The sequence below is a fragment of the Hakea prostrata genome, chromosome 10 (assembly GCF_041222555.1).
Source record: "Hakea prostrata isolate BN-2017 chromosome 10, UWA_Hpros_2, whole genome shotgun sequence".
Classification (NCBI taxonomy): domain Eukaryota; kingdom Viridiplantae; phylum Streptophyta; class Magnoliopsida; order Proteales; family Proteaceae; genus Hakea; species Hakea prostrata.
In genome coordinates this window covers 4,302,612-4,326,293 of record NC_142609.1, presented here as the reverse complement: position 1 = coordinate 4,326,293, position 23,682 = coordinate 4,302,612, and the positions used below count along the sequence as shown (strand labels likewise).

Genomic DNA, 23,682 nt, shown 5'->3' with positions numbered 1-23,682 from the left:
CCCCTTCTTGTTTTTCCACTCCATGATGCATCTGTATTCCAAACTTTCACGAAGCCTTGTGGAGGGGTTGCCAACCTTGTTCCATCTCTGCATTGTTTCCCGCTGTCAAGATCTGAACACGCTTAACACTTGCTATCTACTTGTTGAAGGTACTTGTAAACAAACCAACATTAAAAAATTGTTGTTTTTAAATTGTTTCCTCCCACAATCCGTATCATTCAACTTTCCATAACCACCCGTCACAGATCTAAACATTTTCCTCTTTATGTTGATAGATGATCCAAAATTTAGTAAATTCCTTCCACATGATAGATCCATTCCATGATTGAAATTGGGTCAATCATTCGGAACTCAGAATGATAAGGGGAACCAAATCACTTTTTTTTTGGAGCACATTTGATTTATTTATTATTATTATTATTTTGATACAAAGATAATCAAATTACAAGTTTACAACTTAGAAAGGTAGAACAGGCCATCCCAATATTTATGGCGCATTGTTCCTATTGATTGTTAAGGCAAGTTTACTGCATACACTTAAAAGGCTTGTATTGTGCTGGAACTTGTCATTTATATTAGATGCTAGGAATAGGAGATCTGGAATTGACTCTAGCGGCCATAGTTCTCTCTTCCAAGGTTTTGAAACTCTAGGTTTGAGAACGAACCAGTCCATGTCAATTCCAACCCAAATCAAAAGGGAAATGGTTGGAATTAGTATAAAAAACACTAGAATCAATCTTTAAATCTACAAAACAAACAGCCAAATCCGAGGAGCCATAGGGATTGATCATGACCAATTCTGATTATGATTTTAAACATGAATTAGAAACCGACTGGTTTATTTTGTTCTTGTTCTAACAGGGATGATCTTGAACAATTCCACCAAGCATTTTAAACTAAAATGGAAGTTCATTCAAACTACTTATAATGCCTTGGACGAAATAAACGGTAGGGTTCATGACTTGAAACATCCAACCTCTTGTCACAAATCTTTATGTTAAAAACTTTGCCCCTGTATCAGACATTCAATGCCCAAACTACCAATCCTATGTTGGTTAAAAATACAGTAGTATTGAGATTTGGAGGAAGCCCAACTAGGATAAGTAGGTGCTCTTCTTCATCACGAACACAACAATTAAAGCTACTCAAATCACATCAAATGCACTACTTATCCTTTACGGCCATGATCAATTTGAGTTCCATTTGTGTTCTTTTTTACTTTACCTTACCTTCACCAATGATATTTTGTTCCACTTAACAACAAAATATGCTTGAAGGTTTCAGAGGCTATTTACACGATCGAACAACCCGTTGCCATTACTGTGACTAAATCAAACTTCAAATAGAGCATTCCAAACATAATATGTGAAACATCTCATGGGAAGAAAGACTCAGAACATGCAGTACCAATAGATGTTCCAACCAATACTTGTGCAGCATATCCACACATGGGAGTGCTCATGTTTTTTTCTTTTGATGCAACAAAACTACAACATTATTCAACAATTTGATTACAATATTCCCAAGCATCTATCCGACTAATCACTATTTCATCTAAATGGCAGATACCTTCCTGCCAAGTCAAAATTTTCAAGTACAGCATCTGATCTCCTTCTAAAAAGAACTGTTTGCATGTCCATGCCCTCCATGAGGATTCCACCAATGCCGCCAGAAATAAATTCCCAGAAAACAAATAATGAAAACAAAGTACTAGACTGCCTCACAAGGAATTGGGAAAAAGGAAAATTGAAAAGGGTGATGACAAGTGGAAAACAAAATCAGTTAATATTTACCTAGAGGAATGCTAAATTCTTTCCCTTCACCACAAGCCAAGGAATTTCCACCAGACACCTCCTACACCAAGCCAGATGATAATGTTGACAACAGAGATGAGGAACCCATAGCCCCACCATTGTGCCAGTGGAACATAGTTAGCACCATAGAATACAGGAGCTGATCCAATCCCATAGTGAGTAAGGCCACCCATGATATTTGAGAGGAAGGCCAGCACCATAGCTCCAAGGTATGGAGGGGTGCCAAGGGCGCTTGCAACAGATAAGAAAGCCGTAAACATTGCACCAATGTGAGCAGCCCCACTAGCAAAGAAGTAGTGAGAATAGAAGTAGAGAAGAACCAGAATGCCGAATGAGGCCTGCCATGAAAGACCAAGTCCTCCCACAAACTGGAAAAAGAGCATATTGTTTAGTTGCAGCTTTAGTCAAATAACAGTTTGAAACACATTTCTACCACAACATTCCAAGCATGCAATGTTACCAGTTGATACTACAGACATGACTTACAGCATACTACTCAGAAAGAAAAAAACTCAGAATAGAATGTCACAATGTAATACTTGTAAGACACAAAACTGTGCCTTTGGGTTGTATATTGAGACAGACTAGTGATTAGCTGATATTATAGTATTTTAAATCAGGTCAAGATTTTCTGAATTAGTTAAATTTGCCAGATTTAATATTTATTGAAAATTAAATGATTATGCAGCAGGATATTCTCCAAATTCAGCAAGGGTATATGGTAATCACCTAGGTAGACTGAGCAACCCTCAGGACTTCAACAATAGAATGCTAGATTGCTATGATAAGAGTGGATATCCTTTTTCTGATCATATGCCAGAAAAGAACTCAACTACTTGATGCTAAAGTGTTGAATCTGTGTTCACAAAAACTTGGGCACTCTTCAACATAATAAATTCATAGATATCCTCTCAAATTTATTTTTTTCAATTAGAAAATTCATTTATTTCCAATATCAAGTTATTTGTTAACTATTTACTTCCAAAGATAAACTTTTGGTGCCCCCTCACTTTAAACTAATTCCAAGTATTTTAAAACATTAATATTGAATTATCATAAGAAATTTTGTCAGCTTCAGGCTCAGATGTCACTTCAAACCAAAATATGTATTATCAAAAAAACTCAAGTTGAGATCTCTCTTATGATAACTCACACTAACCATTCCCATGTCAAACTCCAAGAAAAAACACTGACATTAGTTATAATTTTGAAAAATTGAACTTGACATTCTACATTTATAATTTCTGAACCATCAGTGAAGGGAAATTATCAGGGGAGGGAAATTTTTTGACAGGAACTTTTTATATACAAGTGACCAAGACTCATGCCAGAAAGTTAAGATGAAAAACACTTCCTGTGTTATGCCCCCCCCCCCCCAAAAAAAAAGGATGGAAAATGAAGCAGGATATAGAAACAGTAATTTTGGGAGGCTTATTAAGCAGTTTATCCCCAGGTGCTTAGATTATTAGCCAAACCAGATAAAACACTATAGCAGCCAATGAGATAAGAAAATGAATCATGCAAGTTTAGATTCCCCTTCCCCCCACCCACAGGGAGGAAAGAAAACTAATTCTCTCTCTCCCTCTCAGTGAGTGAAAAAAAATAACATACCTTAACTACAGTCTGGCTGAACCAGGAGATTAGACCATATTTGTTTAGATAGCCAGCCATTGCAATGAGTGCAGCAAACCACGTAAGAGTATCCCAAGCAACCCCTTCCGCTAAGCATTCCTTCCATGTCACAACCCCAGTTATAAGGAGCACAGATAACCCAAGAATGGCAGCAGTAACAGCATCCACATTCAGCGCTGCTCCAAAGATCCAAAGCCCCACCTGAACAGAAAGACCCAGAAAATCAATAAACTATTACAGTTTTGATATTCCTATTTCAACAACAAAATCTTTACAAGATCTCTGAGCATGTGTAAGTATTTTATATGCATCAAATTGCTTTGAACTCATGAAACATAATTTACATGTTCTTTCTGGTCTGGTTGCCTATTTACACAGATAAGCCTACCTTCAGATGGGCAATTTTAATTTGCACATCAGATTCCATGACAATATTTGATGCATCACTGTAACTAATACACACAACACAATTCATCCAAAAACAAATACACACAATGCAAGCAGAAATAGTGAACCAGAAATAAGAATGGAGTATAATAGTTCCATTTCTTTGAAGCCTCCATTAACAATGCTGGGACAGCTAGGCAAGAGATATACCATTTCCATAATTTTTGGTCTCTAGATGTTTGTCTGTGTGGGGGATGTTTATATGCATGCTTCTTACCTGACCTACCATGTGTGTGATATATTAGTTAGAACCTGTTACCCTAGAACATTATGTGTCAGTGCATAAGGTTCCATTTTGTGGAAAAGGAACATTCTTCTGATTCTTGTAATCATATTTTCTTGATACAGCAGCAGACCACAAGCAATATAGAACACAAAGTGAACATATTAGACAAAAAAAACGTAAGCAAACAAAGCATCAATATACCACCACATGCATAAAAATTATCACAGTGTGACCTCCTCTGCAGACACATCACTTGGAAAGGAAGGGATAATGCAATGGTACTATCAAGTAAACAAGAAATTTTGAAATGGTAGCGCTAATATTTTCTGGTGACAAGGCCGCCCATCTCTCTTCAGCCTGATGCTCAAAGAACAAGTGTGTGTTTCCAAGGCAAAACTGGAAACCATCCAAAAGAATCCATTACAATTGTTTGATGTCCTTTTGTTACCGATCTCAAAGAGAACTAAAACAGAAAACACAATAAACCCAATAATCTTAATCTCACTCTCTCTCTTTCTCTCTTCCTTTCAGTTCAATGCTACACTATGAACACAACCTCAAAATCGAGGTACAGTCATTAGTTATTGGCAATTGAATGTTGTTATTCTGACAACCAAACAAAGGGCGCACTCACTGTATGAGGCTCCCACTGATGCAGGGTCTGGAGAGGGTCACAACCAACTGACTTTTTTTAAAGATAATAGATTGGAACAGGACTCAATCATTTAATTGGATTTTTCTAAAGCCATTTGGAATCTTGATAGCCTACCAGCTTCTCAAGATGCCACTAAACTCCACCCGTAGTTGCAATTTAAGCCCAAGGAAAACACAAAACATTTTTCATGGAAATGGCTAAAAGAACTAGGAAAAGAGTGGTGAACTTTAGGGAATAAACCCAGAAAGCCATTTGATAGAAACAGAAAACAGGACTAAAAAGTTAACCATAAGAAAGGGAAAATATACAAACAGCAACACTCTCGAAGATAAGTACCAAGGTGTGGGATCCAATTATGGACTGAATACAACAGGTGCATGGCAAGTGCCATTCCCTAATATTTGCCATCATCAACAACCAAATTGTTATATAAACCATGGCTGAAAGCTCAGACTTTTCAGTCAAACCCTCATATCAGATGCAACAGATTTGAATAGAATTTAGTGGCAGGAAGATTCAACTAGAATCCATTTAGGAAATTTCCTTTCTCCCACTAGTTTACGTTTAACAATAATTCTTTGGCCATTGTGGTATTTGTGGGTTGTATACCGGTATGGGTTAAATTAAGAACTCAAATAAAAATTCCCCTGCTTTTTCTGCAAAGATGGCAAAGTTGTACCTAAGATTTGAAGTGGCATCAACATAGGAAGGGTGCTGGTGCAAATAAAACTACAATCAAAAACCAAAAACAGGTTCAGATTAAAGTCGATAAAGATCATGACTCTCAGTTGAGGAGAAATTCTTGGCCAACTTAAGTTATAGACAGAACTCCTCATAGAATGCAAAGCAGCCTAATTTTGCACGTAGTTATACAACAGTAACGATTCAAAATTAATTGGGGATGCAGTTCTGGTCTAAAGCATGCAATCCTCACTGTCCATCTAATATTTATATCAGAGAAAAGGGTGGGAGAGAAGAGAATTATACCGTAAGAAGCAGAGTAACCGACATGATAATCTCATTCTTGGTCATTGGACCCATCTTCTCTAACTTTTCCCTTGCAAGTTTTGGGGCATCAGGACTGCTCTTCACTGTCGGTGGGTAGATGACATACAAAAGCAACGGGACAACAATCAAAGACACCAGGCCTGGCACAAAAGCAGCTTTGGCCCAATCTGTCCAGCCAAGTGTCTGCTTGATCGTGTTAAACGTGAGATTTGCACTCAACGGATTCGCCGCCATAGCAGTTAGAAACATTGATGAGGAAATCACCGAAGTCTGAAAGCAGGTAAGCATCAACCAAGACCCTAACTTCCTTTCGGTCCCATCGCCGACATTACTACCACAGGCAACACAAAGCGACTTAACTAATGGGAGGAAAATTCCTCCTGCTCTAGCAGAAACCGAAGGAATAGCAGGTGCGAGGAGAGCCTCGCTGAAAACTAAACTGTAACCTAATCCTAGCGAGGAGCTTCCAAAAAGAGACACAAACTGGTAAGCGATACGGTTACCAAGCCCAGTCTTTATAAATCCTCGAGCAAAGAAGAAAGCCAGAGCAATAAGCCATGGAATCGGATCACCGAAGGCAGAGAAAGCTGCAGCGAAAGTTAGCGTCTTAGTGAATACACAGGCGCCCAATCCCATTAAAGCAACAGCACCGAGAGGCAACGGCTGCGTGATGATGCCGACGATTGTAGCAAGGAATATAGAGAGCAACTGCCAAGCATTCCTCGATACACCGGCCGGTACCGGAACGAACCAAAGAATAACTCCGGTGGCAATTGAAGCCATCAGTGGCTTCATTGAAGCTCCCTGCCATGGCTGGGACGAAGGTACTACCGCAGCAGATGAAGCCGAAGACCGAACAGTAAATGACTGATCCGGTTGAGAACGAGCAGAATTCGAAACCTTCGGGGTGATAGATGGAAGAGCTCCAAGGAAAGGATTCTTTAGCAAATTAAGACGCGCTGGGATCCGATTCTGAAGCGAAGAAAACTCGGATCTGGAAGAAGATTGAAGATTCAGAGTTGGTGTAGCAGCTGCAGAGCGAGATCTGCGAGTTGGAAGTGAGCGAAACCCTAAATTACAGGAGGAAGTAAGCACAAGGGACGCCATTAATGGCGCAACTCAGAGCTTCGCAGTTTAGACAAGCATGGAAGAAGAAATTGGGTAGAGAAGGAAGCTAAACTGGGTCCTCTCAAGTGGTATTTAAACGAAAAGGCAGAAATAATTCTGAACCGTAAGATTCTCATCAGACGGCTATTAAAAATCAAGTTTAAAAGCATTTCTCCCTCGTAAATTCCGTCGAAAGACTACGAGTCTATGATCAAACGAAGAGAATAACGCCAGTTGGTCACAATGAGATTGGTAGTTTGTTGTGACTCTTACTAACGTGCGCTGAACATCAAGCGAATCAATGGTTCTCGTTCGTGGTGATCGGATGTACTCATGGCGTACGTTAGCTTTTCAGGGCAGGTTTAAATGTTTAATCACTTTAATGTGAGATCCGAGAGCATCCGATTCCAAAACGGCTGCTGCCAAAAAGAGCCCGAAAAAGTTGGAGGTATGGCGTAATGACGAAACTGCCCTCGGATGTATTCTCACCACAGAAATGAAATGAGACTAGAGTGCGCCAGAGTCAGAGTTTAGTGAACTTGTCGTCGCCAAAAAGGCAACAAGTGCCAACAACCACAGGAATCAGATCCTCACAGTGCTGGTTACAGGAAATGCCAGCATGAAGTTGATGGCAGCTTGACACGTGGAATCTTGGATTTCACTGGCGACGCTGACGTGTAACCTTTTGATTGGTCACATCCACTAACTGACGTTGGATTTTTATCGTTATTGAGAATTTGGTCAAGACACAACAGGGACCGAAGAGAAGGTTTCTTTGTAGACATGCTTAGGTTTTTATGAAGGCATAGAAAAATTCTTTTATCCCCCATGCCTATGGACTAGCAAAGATTCAGACATACTCACGAAACCCCACGTTCATGACAAAGAAAGCCACGTTAATGAAACAAGGGGTTTTCCTTTGATAATTTTTCTTGGGTCATGCATGTTGTTAATTGTTAAGCAAAGCTTTTGAACCGTCAGATCCAAAATCTCAGTTGAAATTGAATCTTGACCGTTGAATTTCAATGGTCAAGATTGAGTTCGATCTAACGGCTGGCTTGAGGGTAATATATTAAATGTGTAGGAACCAAGCAATTAAATTTTATCGCATAAAAGCCCTTACACAAAACAAGAAAAAACAAGTGTTCTGAAATTTTGTCCTACCATAAGCTTTATTCTGAAGCAATTTCAACGAGCTTGGAGATTGATTTGGTAATCTAAGTCAATATGGGAAAAAGTGAAGTAATTATTTTCTTAAGGTTTTTTTTTTCAGTTTTTAGGTTAAGATATGGTTGAATTCTTGGGTCGTGTCTACTTTTAAGGCAAGTTATTCTTTGAGATAAGACACGTGTGAAGAATTTAATTATTTTGGGCAAAAAATGTATACTCCTGCCCCTTTACATGTAAAAGCCACTTTTACCAACGGGGTTAGTCCAAGTGGTAAGCAGTTTGGTCCACTTAAGCAAGGATTTCAGGCATTGAAATCTTTGTGGATGCAAAAAATCTCCGCTTGGAGACTCACCCACCACAACCAAGTGTGCGATCCAGGTCAAACACCGGATTAGTCAGGGCAAAGCCTTGAAAACCGGGGTTGGCAACCAAAAAAAAAAGCCACTTTTACGAGGAGAAGGAAAAGAGGGACTCTGAACTCAGAATAATATCTTTTCTACATTACACGATTTTGTTTTACGAAAATTGGTAATTCACATGATAAAGTCTTTCGGTTTATTTTCTACAATATTTTATTTTTTTAAAGATTTGAGGTTCATTCAAGCCAGCTTGTCTACATTTTTCATACATCTTGAACATAATTTTTATATAATCAATATAGACAAAACTTCGCCCTTAAATCCGAGGGAATTCGAACTCTAACCTTTTACGTTATTCTATTCCTTTTAAGGAATTTGGATGGCCTTGATAGATTGGAGAATAGTTGGTTTTTTTTTTTTTTTTTTTTTTTCAAAAACTCAAAGTTTTACCTGAATTTAAGTTTTTTTTAAATGGTTTTTTCCTTTTTCTTGGAACAAGTGGTTTTATACAATGATGAGTGGAAAAAATGCGGGGTGGGGGTTCTTGACTCAAAGAAAATTCACAAAAACCACCAAATTTGGGACAAGGTGCACTTGGTAACATTTCTAAGCTAGAAGTATTGTTAAAAAAAAATCTAAGAGTTTGATTTAACATGTTCCAAAAATATTTCTAAAACATTTTCAAAACAAAAACATGTTTGATACACTGAGAACCATCTAGAGACAGATGTATCTAATGAGTCAATTGACGATAGGTGGAGCATAGGACTCTTTCGAAATGAAATCATCAAAGAATTACAACAAGGATGGGTTCTAGCAGAACAATTTTTGAAGCACTTACTAGAAACCACATAAGCAATGATATAAAGTGCCCAAAAAAATGATGTACATCTACAGTATATTTTGTGTTATCAAACACTAAGAAAATACATAATCATAGGCAAAGAGATAAACCAACTCTCTCCTACCCTTCTTCCTATTTTGGTGATGATGATACCAATCACATCCAAGCTAGAAGTTTGTATTTTAAAACATGATGTAAATAAAGACTGGTTACTTAGTTTGACAGCTAGACTTATATGGTCCACTTGTAATTAGACTATGTTTCAATGTGGTGACCACTTATAATCAAATTTCTCTTTATCATAAAAAATAATAAATTGAGATAACTAAATACATTTATGTTGGAGTTGTCTCATGATAAGGAAATAATAAATAAACTTAAACCAGTCCGGTTTAAGCCCAGTCCGACCAGATCGGAATCAAACCACCGTTCGGGGTTTGAGGCCTAGTCACCCCTCGCGGATCACGTTAGACTGACCAAGTCAAGGTCGGTCGAATAAGTACAAAGGCTGAATAACAAGATAAATCTGAATAAGATTCTAGCCAAAGAAATAGTATTCAGTCACGACTCAACTACTCATGTTTGAGTATGACTCAATGACTAAGAGTCAGATCACAACCTAACTAAGGTTTGAGTCTCACTCAAACTCATACATAGAAAATCTATAAAAAGGTAAGGGAGCACAAGAGAAAGGTACGCTGAATAGAATTATCACTATTCGTATTATTATTGTTCATTACTTTCTTGCATTCCTTAGTCGGATTTCTAACTAGATCGTCGGAGGGTGAAAACTCGACCTCCACGTCCCGAGCTCATCTGTGCTGGGGTTTAACTGCTGAAGGGACGAACAGGGTTGTGAAGAACAATTGGCGCCTGTCCCGGGGGAATCTTGATCAAAAAAGCCATCTTGTAAATCAGATCAAGAATGTTAATCCTCCCTCGTGAGGTAAACTGTCTTCAAATTCTCTTCTCTTTGATTAAAATAATCATTATTATTTTTATTGAATTTGAGGAGTTATTCCAAATCGAGATTGCCAAACGAATTAATCGGAATTTTATGGTAACTCACTCAATTCTCTGAGATTGGATCACTTCACCGAGAGCATTGGTTTTGTAAAATTACATTACCGAGCAAGGTCCAAATCACGTGCCATGAATTGTTACCTTTCGGATTTATGGGAAGGTCCGAATAGTGCATTAGTTTTGCATGATTATTTTACCTAACCATGTCGTTTGCTCACAATAACGTGCATGATTGAGATTCAATTATATATTCTCTATTTTGTCTTTTTGCCAAATCATGTTCAATAAAGTGATATGCACAAAGTATGATTACAATCAGATTTCTATAATGCAAGTTGTGGGTCTTCTCAGCTACAATGCTTTTAATATTCCTGCAACCAATTAGCCGGAATTGAATCTGGTGGTGTTGAGCCCGTCTATATCATGTTTGCTCATCCATAGGCCGCTTCAGTGGGCATACCGGTGGCTACATGGTGATGTACAGACTCTGCAACAGCTGCATCATTATAAACAGCAGCAATCTTTGCAAAGATTTGCATCCATGCCACCCGTTGGCCAATCATGAATCCTCCCAGCAAATGGGTTATATGTGGTTCCTTCAACTTTGAAGGTTCTAGTTATATCTGCATTAGACCTCATTGTACCGGTCTTATCGGAACAAATCACAATTGTACAACCTGGGGTTTCAACACTTGGCAGCTTCCTCACAAGCGTTCTTCTGCCCCATCTTGTGCGTCCCAAGAGCCAGGAAAATTGTGATAACTGCCCCTTTTTGGGCATAGTTTCTTTAAAATTGTTTTTGAAACAAAAAACAACTCTGAAGGTGTTTTGCAGAATCTGTTTTTCCAGTTAGATTTACAATCGGTCCATTTTTCTAGTACACAAAAACAAACTAGTTCATCAAACGCATTTCAATTGTTTCATGTTCTCACTACACACGAAAACAAAACAAAAAAAATCCATTTGATGCTCTTTTCCATGAAGATCTTGCTCTCTTTGTCTTCAATGATCCATTCTAACTCGAAAAACCTCTTTGTTCGAGCTATTTTTAGGTAGTTTTAGTAGAAGCTAACTGATCTTTATGGTTCTTAGGCTCTTCCCGAGTTATTGACATAGTGAGGTTAATTTCCAAGCCAAAAATCCGAGTACCCAACTGCTTCGGCTGCAATGAATGAAAGCTTCTAGATGATTGTCGTTCTGAAACTCCCCCATTTGGACTCCAATCAACAATAACTCAATAAGTCAATGATGATGATGATGTAAGGAATCAGAGACAAAGCTTGAGAGCCAAGAAAATAAAAATAAAATAAAATAATTAAGTAAAGAAAGATGCTTACTCTGGGCAACATTCAAATTGGAATATTTCAGTTCATGCCACATTTCTTTTTGTTTGGTAAGATTGCTCACATTTATTTCATTAATTACCTATATCAACATCAAATTAAAGTAGAAATGTGTTTTATTATAAGTTCGTGTGTTGTGTTGTGAAGTGATGTGCTGAAAGAGAAAATCATTTGTTTTCTCCAAATCGAAATGCATGGAGAGTAAAAAGAACCATTATTGTATTATAGATGGAAGGATAAGCTTCATCTCAAAAAAGATTACCAACAACGATCGTGGTTGAGGAAGTTTGATGTTTGTTCAAATAAGAAATTTCCATGTGACAAGCACCATAATCTCGATTTTCCTAAAAACCTCAAATCCTTGTGAATAAACCCATAATAAGGGATACAATGGTGAATCTTGTGAATTCATGGGTGTCGAAATATAAAATTAATAAGTTAATTATATCTGAATTCAAATTTATTGTTTTGACCTTAATATATATCGTTCATATTTACACGTCATTTGTCATCATATAGAGCCTGTGCCAAGAACATCCATGCAGACACAAACAAAAATCCAGGGGAGAGAGTAAGGTGTTGGAAAGGGGGGGGGGGGGGGGGGGGGGGGGGTCCCAAGGAGATTCAAACCTCTTCACCTCTTGGTCTCATGATAATCCCTGTTTTGACTAAACTAGCTAGGTGGAACTCAGACGAATCTCTGTTAGGAAAAGAAAACTTCTATACATTAAATTTAACAATATATATTCCCTCTTAAAAAGGATCAGTGTTTCTCCATTTTTCCCCCCTTTTTTTTAATGATGTCTTAACAAATATATGAAATTTTTAGTCAGTAAACCATAAGAACACTGTCTAAAACCCGGGGACAAAAAAAAAAAAAAAAAAAAAATCTATTCTGCTAACGAGTGCTTATGTTTTGTTGTCACCCACTGAACATACTGGGGATGCTCTCTCTAGAAGATGGATGTACAGCCAAGGGTACATTAAGGCCTGTGAACAGTCAAACGTTCAAGTTGTTGAAAGATGACCTCCGCTCAAGATCCTTGTACATATACCAAAGCTCAGGGTCAAGCCGTTTAAAGATGACTTTGCTCACAAAGAAAGACAACTCCTGCTTGGCTGCTTGCATGTACCTTATATTCGCAGTCAAAGCTGTTCCACAGCATCAAACCTCTGACAGATACACTCAGAAGATCGTCCTCCAGGGTAACTGTTCTGGCAATCAAAGCTGTCCAAAGGATCAAATCACTCTCCCGTGCGTATACCAACATTACCACACACACACAATATCATCCTAAACATTGGATTAGCTCTTTTAATATCCATACCATGAAGCTTCCTTGTTGTAAGTCATTTCTTGTAGTGGTTGTTTCCAACATGTCTGGAGCTGGTTTCATTCAATCCATCAACAGCTCCATCATTAATCCTGCAAACCCAAACTGACAATGACCCAGCACAAGTGGAGAACTTATGAAAATTGTATTCCAACTCTAATTCCAATTAAGAGCATTGAAATGGGGGAAAAGGGAATGAAATGATTGGCAAAAATGAGAAAGAGTCAGAAACAACACAAGTTCATCACATCCATCATAGCCAACACTCCAAAACCTTCAAACAACTGTCCCATATGTGCAAGATTTATGACTCCTAACGATTTAGCAGCTCCATTGCCACCACTAAACTCATCAAAGGCGTGTCCTGCTGCAAGAATCACTCTTCACTGATTAGACAGCTGACAGCTCCATCCAACTACACCCAGGATTTCTTTTTAACCTTCTTCTCTTCATCATCTTTTTCAACTTAGTAGAGTTGCCCCAACTACCAGCATCTGCATATAAATTTGACAACAGCAAGCAGCTCCCAGCACTATCCGGCTCAAGCTGAAACAAACGTGAGGCAGCAATTTCAGCAAGTTCGATATTCCCATGATTCCTACATGCCCCTAACAGTGCCCCCCAGACAAATGAATCAGGCTCCATTGGCATTGCTTTAATCAGATCATAGGCCTCACTAAGCTTCCCTGCTCGACCAAGAAGATCAACCATGCAAGCATAATGTTCCAATCTTGGCTCAAAACCATATTCTTCCTGCATCAAGTGAAATAGCTTCTGTCCAACTTCAACCAAACCACCATGACTACAAGCAGAGAAAACAGCTGTGAAAGTAAGGTGGTCCAACTTCACCTTTTTAATCTCAACCATCTTATAGAAAAGATCAATTGCTTTACTGCAGTACCCATGATTTGCATATCCAAAGATCATAGAATTCCAAGTAACTGTATTTCTTTCCTGCATCTTTTCAAACAACTTTGCAGCTTGGGATATGAACCCACACTTTGCATACATGTCAACGAGAGAACTGCTTACATATATGTCTTCCTCGACCCCAATCGCCAATGTGAATCCATGAATCTCCCTGCCACGTCTCAAATCTGCCACAGTTGCACATGCAGGCAGAAGACTACTAATGGTTACCGAACTTGGGAGAACACCACAGCTCATCATCTGCTTAAATGCATCAAAAGCTTCTTTATTGTGAAAACTCTGCACAAACCCAGATATAACAGAGGTCCAAGAAACCACGTCAGGCTCAATACCATCAACACTCATCATCCGAAACAGGTCCCGTACCATGACTTCATCACCCACGGACGAGAAACCTGCTATCAAAGTATTCCAGGTCACCAAATTGGGTTTGATTCCAATTAATCGCATATCCTTCACTAAATTCCATGCTTCCCTTGCAAACCCATCTTGGGCATAGCCTGAAACCATTGAGTTCCAAGCCACAAGATCCTTGTCTGGCATTCTATCGAACACCAGGCGTGCCTTCTGAACACGACCACATTTCGAGTACATATCCACTAATGCACTATCAACAAAAGCATCGAAATCAAGGCAGTTGCGAAGAATTGTACAATGTATCTTCTCGCCAGTCTTTTGATCATTGAGATTCCCACAAGCTTTGAGTATGCTAGGGACAACGTATCTGTTTGGTCTCAGGCCCTCACTCTGCATTTCATGCAAAAGATCTAATGCCTCTTTGTAAAGGCCACAACGGGAGTAAACGCCAATTAGGACAACCCAGCGACGCAGATTTGACTTGGGAATTCCGTCGAACACACGGCGAGCATCCGAAGCTCGTCCGCATTGAGCGTAAAAGCTGATGAGCTTGGAAGAAAGATAGGTTGAACGAACGAGGCCATTCACGATAAGGTACGCATGAAGTATTCTACCCAAGTGAATGGAGCGGTCACGGGCATAGCTTTGGAGGTAGTTGGCATATGCATCTGCGATTGATTGGAAGGAACGGTGATTGGTAGGGGTTTTGTGGTGAAGGATTTTAACGACTGTAGCTTTAGCAAGGAGAGAAGGCATTGGAGCATTCCCGGGAGCGGGAAGCAAAATGGAACCATATCTAATCTTAACATTCTAATTAGAAATTTATCGCAAGGGCTTGTTTGGTCATTTAAATCCAGATATTTCAAATCCATATTAATGAATTGGAAATTTATACCTGTTTGGTTGTAAAACATATTCGAATTTTACTATTTGGCTTAAAATGTGAATTAAACTTTTCTTGAGTATTTGGTAAAATTCATGGATTCCTTTTTCTTATTTTTTGTGTGAAAAAATCCATGGAATCTATTACTGTAAGTATAAAATTGATGAAATTTGTGTATTGACGCGGAGTAATCCAAAGGAACTCTATGAACTTCAATAGATTTGAGCCTAACAAACAACTAATTTTTTGAATTGTGAATCTTTAGAATTTGAAATCTCATTTCATTTCAAATCCTTGAATTCATGTAACCAAAAAAATCCTTAGATTACAACAAAATGCATCATTTCTACGCTTTCATCCGTGTTTAAATTCACTTAGTGTCGTCGTCTATCGAGTATGTAAATGAAATGATAATATTACCCTTATAAAAATTTATATCAATATTACTATAGATCTTTATAAGGATTCTAAACTTTTTGATTTTTAAGTTGAATTGGTATTTCATTGACCTTAGGGGTGGAGCTACCACTCAGATATTTCTACTCATTGTTTTATTTTTTCAAATTTTCTCCAATAAAAAAGAGGGGGGGGGGAGGGGAAGGGGGGCAAGCATTGATATTACACTGGAAAGAAGGTCAGATGACCAAGAAAGGGCAAAAAAGGACCAAACTTTGTTAATATAGAGAAGTGCAAGAGATTTTTTAAGGATGATGTACTCCCAATCAAGGTTTAAAGTATCTCACGATACCATTCGCTACTAGCCGATACGTATCTTAATTTGATCCAACGATCGATCATTTCGTCGTCTCTCCATTAAATACCTAAAATACATTGCGGGCGATCAATCTCGATATGATCAACTATACCGACCGATATTAAACCTTGCTCCCAATTGTTTTTGTTATGAGTGATTCGAATTTAATTTTGAAGATTTAACTTGGATTGATATATTTTGGTGATTGATTCAAATGATCCGTTTTATGAGATCTATGGTGGAACAAAAGGCTTGGGTGAAATCCATCACTAGTCTCCTTTCTAATGGGGGTGCAAGGGCCATTCGTGCAGTATAGTGTGACGAGACCCAATAGGTTGACTTTTTATCGATTAGAACCTTCTAAACTTGTATGTTATGCTTTCCTATGAGTCTACATGACATTTAGAGATTTTTCACCTTATGGTCTTGAATAAAAGCTTTTGTAATATTGTTTTGACGATTGGTTGAGAGATCTTCTTTGCGATTTTCTTCCTACATAGTAAATATTTTTCACTCATGAACATGGCAAATCACATTGATGTGTGAACCACATTAAATCACGTTGGTACTTAGATTTGTTTCCATTTATATTCATAATTTTTTGGAAATCATTTTAGCCATTTGTCTCTGATTGCCCTGATTTCATGTTCAATGGATTAACATTTTTCTAACAAAATTTAGTTCATGAGGGTACAAAAATGGACCAATATATTAATCAAACACACTTCAAATGCTTGCTTGCTTTCACATAGTGGGGGGAAAAAATGCTAGAAACTCTTCTCTAGAGTGTCACCAAATGTGGCATTACTATTATTATGCTTCTTTCTTCTCAGTTCACAAACTTTCTTTGAAGCCTAATTTCTCTTACATTTGAAACAGATCATTATTTGATCAAGGTTTAATATGAAGTGACTCTACAACTGCTATTATACTTCTGTGTATGGTGCAACTTATCATATCTACGATTTAAGACTAAGAGACACTCAGCATGGTGATGGAACCTTGGCCTGATAAGGTGCCAAACAACTCGAAAACTTGAACTCAACCTCATACGGATGATCAGTTGCAGCCCTTTGCCAGACACAAGCATGTCTTCCATGCTCCTACCAGCTCCATACATTGCCTTATTGCTTGTCCCTACATACAACCGGAATGTCGTTGGACCGTCGCTCTCGGCATACAATTCCGGCCCCTACATTCCAAAACCATCAAATGGGAGCATACATAAACAATAGATAGACATAGACGAAAGGAAGTGGGGAGTTCAATTTCCAATATAAACTTAGTTGGTTGATGTTAGATACTTGACCAGTGCATGAAAAACTCAGAAGCTGATGGAACAGGTTAAGTCAAGCCCTTTAACCTATCATAGTGGTTGGCCCAATCTAATGTCCGTACACCAAATTGGACTCCATTAGGCATATAACAAATGAAGAAACTATAAATTGAACCCAGAAAAGAAAGTAGAAATTTTTGGTAAAACAAGGTAGGTGAACTTCAAAGTAGGAAATGTGTACTTGTGAGCTTGCAAAAGTGAAGCGCCCGAATGACATATCCATGATAGGGGGTTCAACATGAAGTCCATAGACCTTAGATTTGTTATCAATCTGTAACTTCATGGTGCAATTGCATGTGAGAATATTGGTTGTGACACCAGATCCATCAACACCTTCTCCAAGCCCAAATTCTTGTATTCCTGCCATCTGCAACAAAAACTAATCTTTGATCATATAAGGAATCAAGATAAACAAGCAAATTTGCAGCAAAAAGGAGAGATGGGTAATACTTTGAGAGACATTTTGGGTGGAGGAGGCCTAGTTCCCAAGTAGAAAAGAAGCAGTGCGACTCCCAAGCTCACCATGAACCTCCAACTAATCTGGAGACAAATCCAGGCACAAGAAGGAGAAGTACCAAAAGAGAAAAACCTCCAAAGCCCAAGTCTTCTTCGTCCATTGTCAAGTATATTGTCGTCGTCGTCTTCATCAATGTTGTCTACTTTCTGTTCATGTTCCACTTCCTGTACATAATTGATCAGACAAGTCTCACCATTTTCAGTATCAATCCCCTGGCTCTGATCCCCATCATAAGAAAGTTTCTTCTCATGGAGAAGGAATGAATTGTTGGAACCACGAGATGAAGAGTAACGTGCGAGCAGTCTAGCAACTTCGTGATTTGGGTTCCTGTGATTGTTACTGATGAAGTTCTCAGATCGATATGCATATGGAGACAGTAAATTAGACTCATTGTTATGAGAATCACTGTTGTCATGTGAAACAGCTGATGGGCTCTGTACATAGTACGCTACTATAGGGTATGGGCTATACAGAGTTTCTTGATATTCTCCATCAATTCTCTGGTTAGCCATGAATACCAAGAGGCAGAGACAGAGACAGACACAGAGACAGAGGTGCTCTGTAAAGGGTTCATGGAGGGCTTTATAAATTGTTGGGGAGAAAAGAGACGTTGCTTTCCTGGCGGGAAAGTGGATCATTGGCTTTACAAAGCAATCCCTAGGATGGTAGGACCCAAGGAAGCCAGGCAGAGTGGCTGGTCCGACCATGGTTCAACCATTTGGACCGCCAGCTGAAAATGGTGCACAATCTGTATTTTGATGGAATACTTATGGTCTGGTTTGGTGTAGTTGAGGGTTGAACCAAGGGGTTGTGCTTCAGTGCTGCGCAGCACTGAGCTGCCTAGAGTTCGGATCACTTTTGGTGGTCGAGATTGACTGTTTTGATTTTCTTTTTTGTTTCTTACTTTTTGAACTACATCACTAAAACCCAAAAGTGATCCACCGTAGGCAGCTCTGCGCAGCACTGAAGCCAAACGCTGAACCAAGAGACAATAAAGTTTTATTGCAATAGTAATCCAAGATTTAAGGGATATTCTTCTCATGTATTCTGCTTTACACCGATTTCTCACGACTGAGGAATGATGGCAAAGCTAGCATGCTTTACAATTTTATTGCTCTCTCTCTGTTTGAGTTAGTGCTTGTATGTACCTTTTGCAAATCTGTCTCTTATTTAAAATTACCCAACAGTGTTTATATGTAGCTTTTGCAGCTTTCTCTCTCTCTGTAATTCTCTGTTTTTCACTTGGAAAACCCAATAGTGTTTATCTCATCTCTGTTTTTTCACTTGGAAAACCCATTAGTGTTTATCTGATCTACTTTTGCATTTGCAAACAAATAATCCAACTAGGTCCCATAGGAGAGAGAATGACATGAAAGGACATAATTAGGGAGGGCTAATCTTTGCTTAAAAAGAATGTGGAACTTTTGAAGAGATTTCAAATTGAATTTTCCTTCCTTCAGAAGAGAAGATAGATTGATATTTAAGGGCTTGATTTAGGGGAATGATTAAAAGGTGATAGTGAGAGGATGGATCATAAAATGCCTTCTTCTTTTTACTTGTCCAACAGAATATCTTATTAAGGGTTTATTGGGCTCTTTCCAGGGAAGTCTATAAAATAAGAAGCTAACCCAGAAGGTTATTAACACACTTCATTTCCCTTTTCCCCACCAAATCTGTTGCCTGTCCATTGAGAATATTTAGCTAGATGTTACTTAAAGTTTATTCCATCAACAAGGGCAATTAACAAATAAATAGTGTATGTAGGAAATGATGATCCTGAACCATATGCCTAAAAGAATAATTACACTCATAATAATGGCTCTAAATTATAACACCACCACCCATTTTAGCACTTTACATAATTCTCATATGTTTCATACTTTTGTTTATTTAATTCATTGGTCATGCTTCAACCACAAGACTGCTGAAGTAGGTTTCTCAATTTAATTTTCTTGTATCAAACCTAGTCTTCTAAAACTTCGAGTTTGCTTTTGATTCAAGAACCTGTTTCAACAGAAGATGATCATACTGGGATTTAAAAATCTATTTTCAGATACTGCATTTTAGACAGACTACTGAAAATTAGAATGCTTGGCCAAATAAACTTTAATAATCTGCATGTCATAATTTCTATTTGGTGAGACCACAATTTCTTGGGCAACTCTGTTCCTCCCCCACCCAACAAATTTTCCATGGTTATAAAGCTTTTCTGTTTTCCTTGTTTTTTTAGCAGATCATAAATAGCTCCTGTATTCTGCACATACTTGGGCAAGACACCTTTTAACAATTTCCACAGATGAACTGCATTCGGTAAAAGACCTATATGGAATTGATTATGGGACAGTTGAGATCATTCTATGCAGAGAAAAGCATCACCTGAATAACTACTCTCAAAATATATGTAAGGTTTGGAGCTGCTATAAAGCCAACACTTAACTTCAGAAAACCCTAACCTTAGTTACTTGCCAATGAGCTTCTGGTTCTGCAGACATGCACAATTGACTTTAACCTAGGTAGATGGTCAGTACTGATGATTTTATAGGTGTGCATAAACAGCTTCTGTATTCACCAGTTAATTTATCAGGTGAACTTAGTGCATCAAGGTGATGGTGTCCAAAGGTTTGTCCAAAAGAGGAGGTCTTGACAAGACCAACTGTTCTCTGTCTCATACTATTACTTTTCTGAACTAAAAGTTCTCTTACATTAATAAAGTTTAACATCTCCTTCTGTTCCCCTTCTGTCAATGCAAACTAAAATTTTTTTGAAGGGGCAATTAGACTCTCCTATACTCACCTGTATTTACTTAAAATCTCCCACCCTAAATTTCATTTCTGATTCCCCCGAAAAAGCAAAATTCTACCTTTCCTTTTTGCCATGGTACTTTATAATCCCCAGATTACACCTGTACCCTACCCAAACCTGCTTTATTCTCCCCTTCAACAGTCCATTGCCACCTTGCCACTGTCCCTTACCCTGCCCTCTCTATCTCCCCTCACTACTTCCCCCCTTCCATCCCTTTCACAATCCCCACCCCTGCCCCTCTCAGCAACCCCTGTCCCATTCACCTATAATTTTCCTCCCATGCATACCTGTTCCACAACCCAAACCCAACCTACTCTATTTTCACCCACCGACCCGTGTCAACTTTTCCTTCTTCCCAATCCTGCCCTGCCTCCCAATAAAATTCTTCAAAAAAAATCTTAAGAAAATTTACAATAGTTGGGAAGGGGAACATTCACCCCCCCCCCCCATTTTCAGAGCAAAACTTCAAACTTGGATGATATAGCTAGTAAAAATCAGCTTTGCTCCTCATCTGTTACCAGAAAACAATCAATGTAACAATTTTCTTGCAATGCAATTACCTATACAGGCTGGGAACAAGGTGCTTTCGTTAGATAATATCTGTTTGTTTTTGTAGAATTCTTACCATTCTAATAATCTGCTTGTGAATTGAAGCTGAAACCTACCAAAAAGAATAAAACAAAAATTACCAATAATCACCACAGGAGCAAGTGCCACCCTCAAACCGATGAAACCTATTGTTATCCCTCACAATTATTGTTCTTGAGGTACATTTGGACATGAATTTTATCGCAGTGTGACAATCACCACACACACGCAAGTTTTTCATGACCCGAATTGGTCTTTCTGGTGGGAAGGTGATGAGACCAAAAGCAATTGCCAACCTCTCACTGTGATACCCAATTACCTGCTTTTTTTCCTCACTATCAACAGCGCGAAAAACAAAACTTGTGTCAGCAATATAACCGGCTCGTTCCATTTCCTGCCCCAGTTCCTCCAATTTTTGGTAGATCTCTTCGGTTTTTGAGTGAGATCTATCACCTGCTGCAAATGTGTGCATTTTATTGCCCTCTTCAACCCAACTCAAACCAGTTTCCTTTTTGACCCCTCGGTCTCTCAGCATCTTCCTTGCCTTTGCTGCCTCCTCCCATTTCCCAGCGGCTGCATATGCATTTGACAACAAGACATGAAGGCCTGAACTAACAGGGCCAAGTTCAAAAACCTTATCAGCTGCATAGGCTGCCAACTCTGTGTTCCCATGGAGCTGACATCCAGTCAGCAAAGCTCCCCAAACAGATTCTGTTGGTTCCACTGGCATTTCCTTAATAATTGTGACTGCCTCCTCCAGTTTGCCAGCACGGCCTAGCAAGTCTACCATGGAAGCATAGTGCTGAGCACCTGGTTGAATTCCATGTTTCTTCATGAGGTCAAAGTAGAATTGGCCTTTTTCTACAAGTCCCGCATGACTACAAGCATACAGCACACACAAGAAAGTGATGAAGTTTGGCCGGATCCCACCATTCTCCATCTGATTAAACAAGTGGAATGCTTTCTGTGTATGAGAATGCTGAGCACAAGCAATCAGCATTGAATTCCACATACCAAGATTTTTTACTTTTACTTCATCAAAAACACGGTAAGCTCCTTCAATGACTCCACATTTGGAATACAAGGAGATCAATGAACTGCCAACAAAGCTTGAGGAGTCAAAGCTCGTTTTCAAACACAAACCATGTATCAGCTTACCAAGTTCAAGAAGTGTGGAATTGCCACATACACGAATTACACTCGAAAAAGTAAAATCATTTACATCCAAATAATCCATCAATGCTTGTTTAAAGAGCCTCAGAGCCTCCTTATCCTCACCCAACTGGGCATATCCGTATATCATCCCACTCCAAGAAACCACATTCTTATCTGGCATTTCATCAAACACCCGGCGAGCATCTTTAATTTCCCCACATTTAGCATACATATCAACCATCGAGCTACCAACAAACACATCTGATCCAAAACCCATCTTGAGAACAAGAGAATGTATTGACTCTCCAATATCCAGTCTCGAGAGAATACCACACGCTTTCGTCGCGCTAGGAAATATATGATCATCGGGTCGAATTCCATTATCAAACATTTTACGAAAAAATTCGAGCGACAACAGAGGTAGCTCATTCTGGGCGAAAGTAGAGATTATGGAACTCCAAGAGGTGGCTAACTTCCGAGGAATATCGTAAAAAACATGGAGAGAATCATATGGGCGTTGGCATTTTGAGTAGAAATTGATGAAATGGTTAGATAGAAGAGGAATAGTGTGTTGACCGGATTTGATAACGTTAGCATGGATCTGCTGGCCTTGGAAGAGCGATCTGGAGTGGGTGAGAGTGAGCAGAAGATTGCAGATGTTTCGGTAGCTCTGTTCGAAATTTTCTTCCGTGGTTTTTGCTAGATGGGTAATCGTAGAATTCGAGATTGAGAGATGATTGGCCGGTAATTGAAAGAAACTTATGTGAATCTGACGAAGCATCAGACTCTGCAATGTGTGGTTCGGAGCAATGAAGTTATGAAGCTGCAAGTTCACTTCCAAGTTCCAAGTTCCAAGTTCAACCGTGCTGGTAACGGTAACGACAATCAGCGGTGGAAATTTAAATTTCTGAACAGGTTCGTCGAGCCACGCCTGCAAATGTAAACCAAGATAAACGCGCACCATTTCTCGAGCCTTGGAATGGGCTTACCTAGATTTAAGAAATGCTACTAGGTCCAGGCCCATGTAAGCCCATATATAGTAAAACTAGAAATGATTAGAGGAGATACTTTCTATAGATAGCTTGGACTCATCTCAAATATAAAGCGTCGCTTTGGCCGAGTGGTTAAGGCGTGTGCCTGCTAAGTACATGGGGTTTCCCCGCGAGAGTTCGAATCTCTCAGGCGACGTAATAAATGTTTTTGATAATTTTTTAATAAATTGATTTTATTTATTTATACATGGAAAAAGACATTATTATTACCTTTTTTAGGTAGCACGAAAGAGACGTTACATGTAGCTATGTAAAGATTTACATAGCCACAAATCAGATGGTTTGTTGTATTTGACTAATACGAAACATTTGGACACTACTTCAAAATTTAATACTAAAAGTAGGA

The 23,682-nt window shown here is 38.8% G+C and overlaps 4 protein-coding genes and 1 non-coding gene across 6 annotated transcripts; 1 reads left to right on the top strand and 4 right to left on the bottom strand.

Moving 5' to 3' along the window:
- Positions 1-1,378: 1,378 nt before the first annotated feature.
- On the bottom strand, positions 1,379-6,966 carry DIT1 (dicarboxylate transporter 1). Of its 2 annotated transcripts, XM_089137591.1 has the most exons (4): positions 5,762-6,966; positions 3,426-3,647; positions 1,794-2,182; positions 1,379-1,643 (listed from the first exon to the last, which is right to left on the bottom strand). In XM_089137591.1, the coding sequence occupies exons 1-3, from the start codon at positions 6,887-6,889 to the stop codon at positions 1,820-1,822; spliced, it is 1,713 nt and encodes a 570-aa protein (XP_088993717.1). In that variant the 5' UTR covers positions 6,890-6,966; the 3' UTR covers positions 1,379-1,643; positions 1,794-1,819. The 2 variants fall into 2 exon arrangements, with proteins under 2 accessions (XP_088993717.1, XP_088993716.1); XM_089137590.1 differs by having other exon boundaries at positions 1,379-2,182.
- Positions 6,967-13,307: 6,341 nt separating this feature from the next.
- Positions 13,308-15,033, bottom strand: LOC149001595 (Tetratricopeptide repeat (TPR)-like superfamily protein). The gene has a single exon (XM_089137592.1). It carries the CDS (start codon positions 15,003-15,005, stop codon positions 13,353-13,355), a length of 1,653 nt encoding a protein of 550 aa, XP_088993718.1. The 5' UTR covers positions 15,006-15,033; the 3' UTR covers positions 13,308-13,352.
- Positions 15,034-16,585: 1,552 nt separating this feature from the next.
- Positions 16,586-18,280, bottom strand: LOC149001594 (delta-latroinsectotoxin-Lt1a protein). The gene is made up of 3 exons (XM_089137600.1): positions 17,673-18,280; positions 17,404-17,589; positions 16,586-17,078 (listed from the first exon to the last, which is right to left on the bottom strand). The coding sequence occupies exons 1-3, from the start codon at positions 18,249-18,251 to the stop codon at positions 16,785-16,787; spliced, it is 1,059 nt and encodes a 352-aa protein (XP_088993726.1). The 5' UTR covers positions 18,252-18,280; the 3' UTR covers positions 16,586-16,784.
- Positions 18,281-21,117: 2,837 nt separating this feature from the next.
- MEF1 (mitochondrial RNAediting factor 1) lies at positions 21,118-23,188 on the bottom strand. Its single transcript, XM_089137589.1, has one exon. The coding sequence runs from the start codon at positions 23,063-23,065 to the stop codon at positions 21,227-21,229; it is 1,839 nt and encodes a 612-aa protein (XP_088993715.1). The 5' UTR covers positions 23,066-23,188; the 3' UTR covers positions 21,118-21,226.
- Positions 23,189-23,390: 202 nt separating this feature from the next.
- TRNAS-GCU (transfer RNA serine (anticodon GCU)) lies at positions 23,391-23,472 on the top strand. Its single transcript has one exon. It is a non-coding gene; the product is annotated as a tRNA-Ser (tRNA).
- The last annotated feature ends 210 nt before the right edge of the window (positions 23,473-23,682 follow it).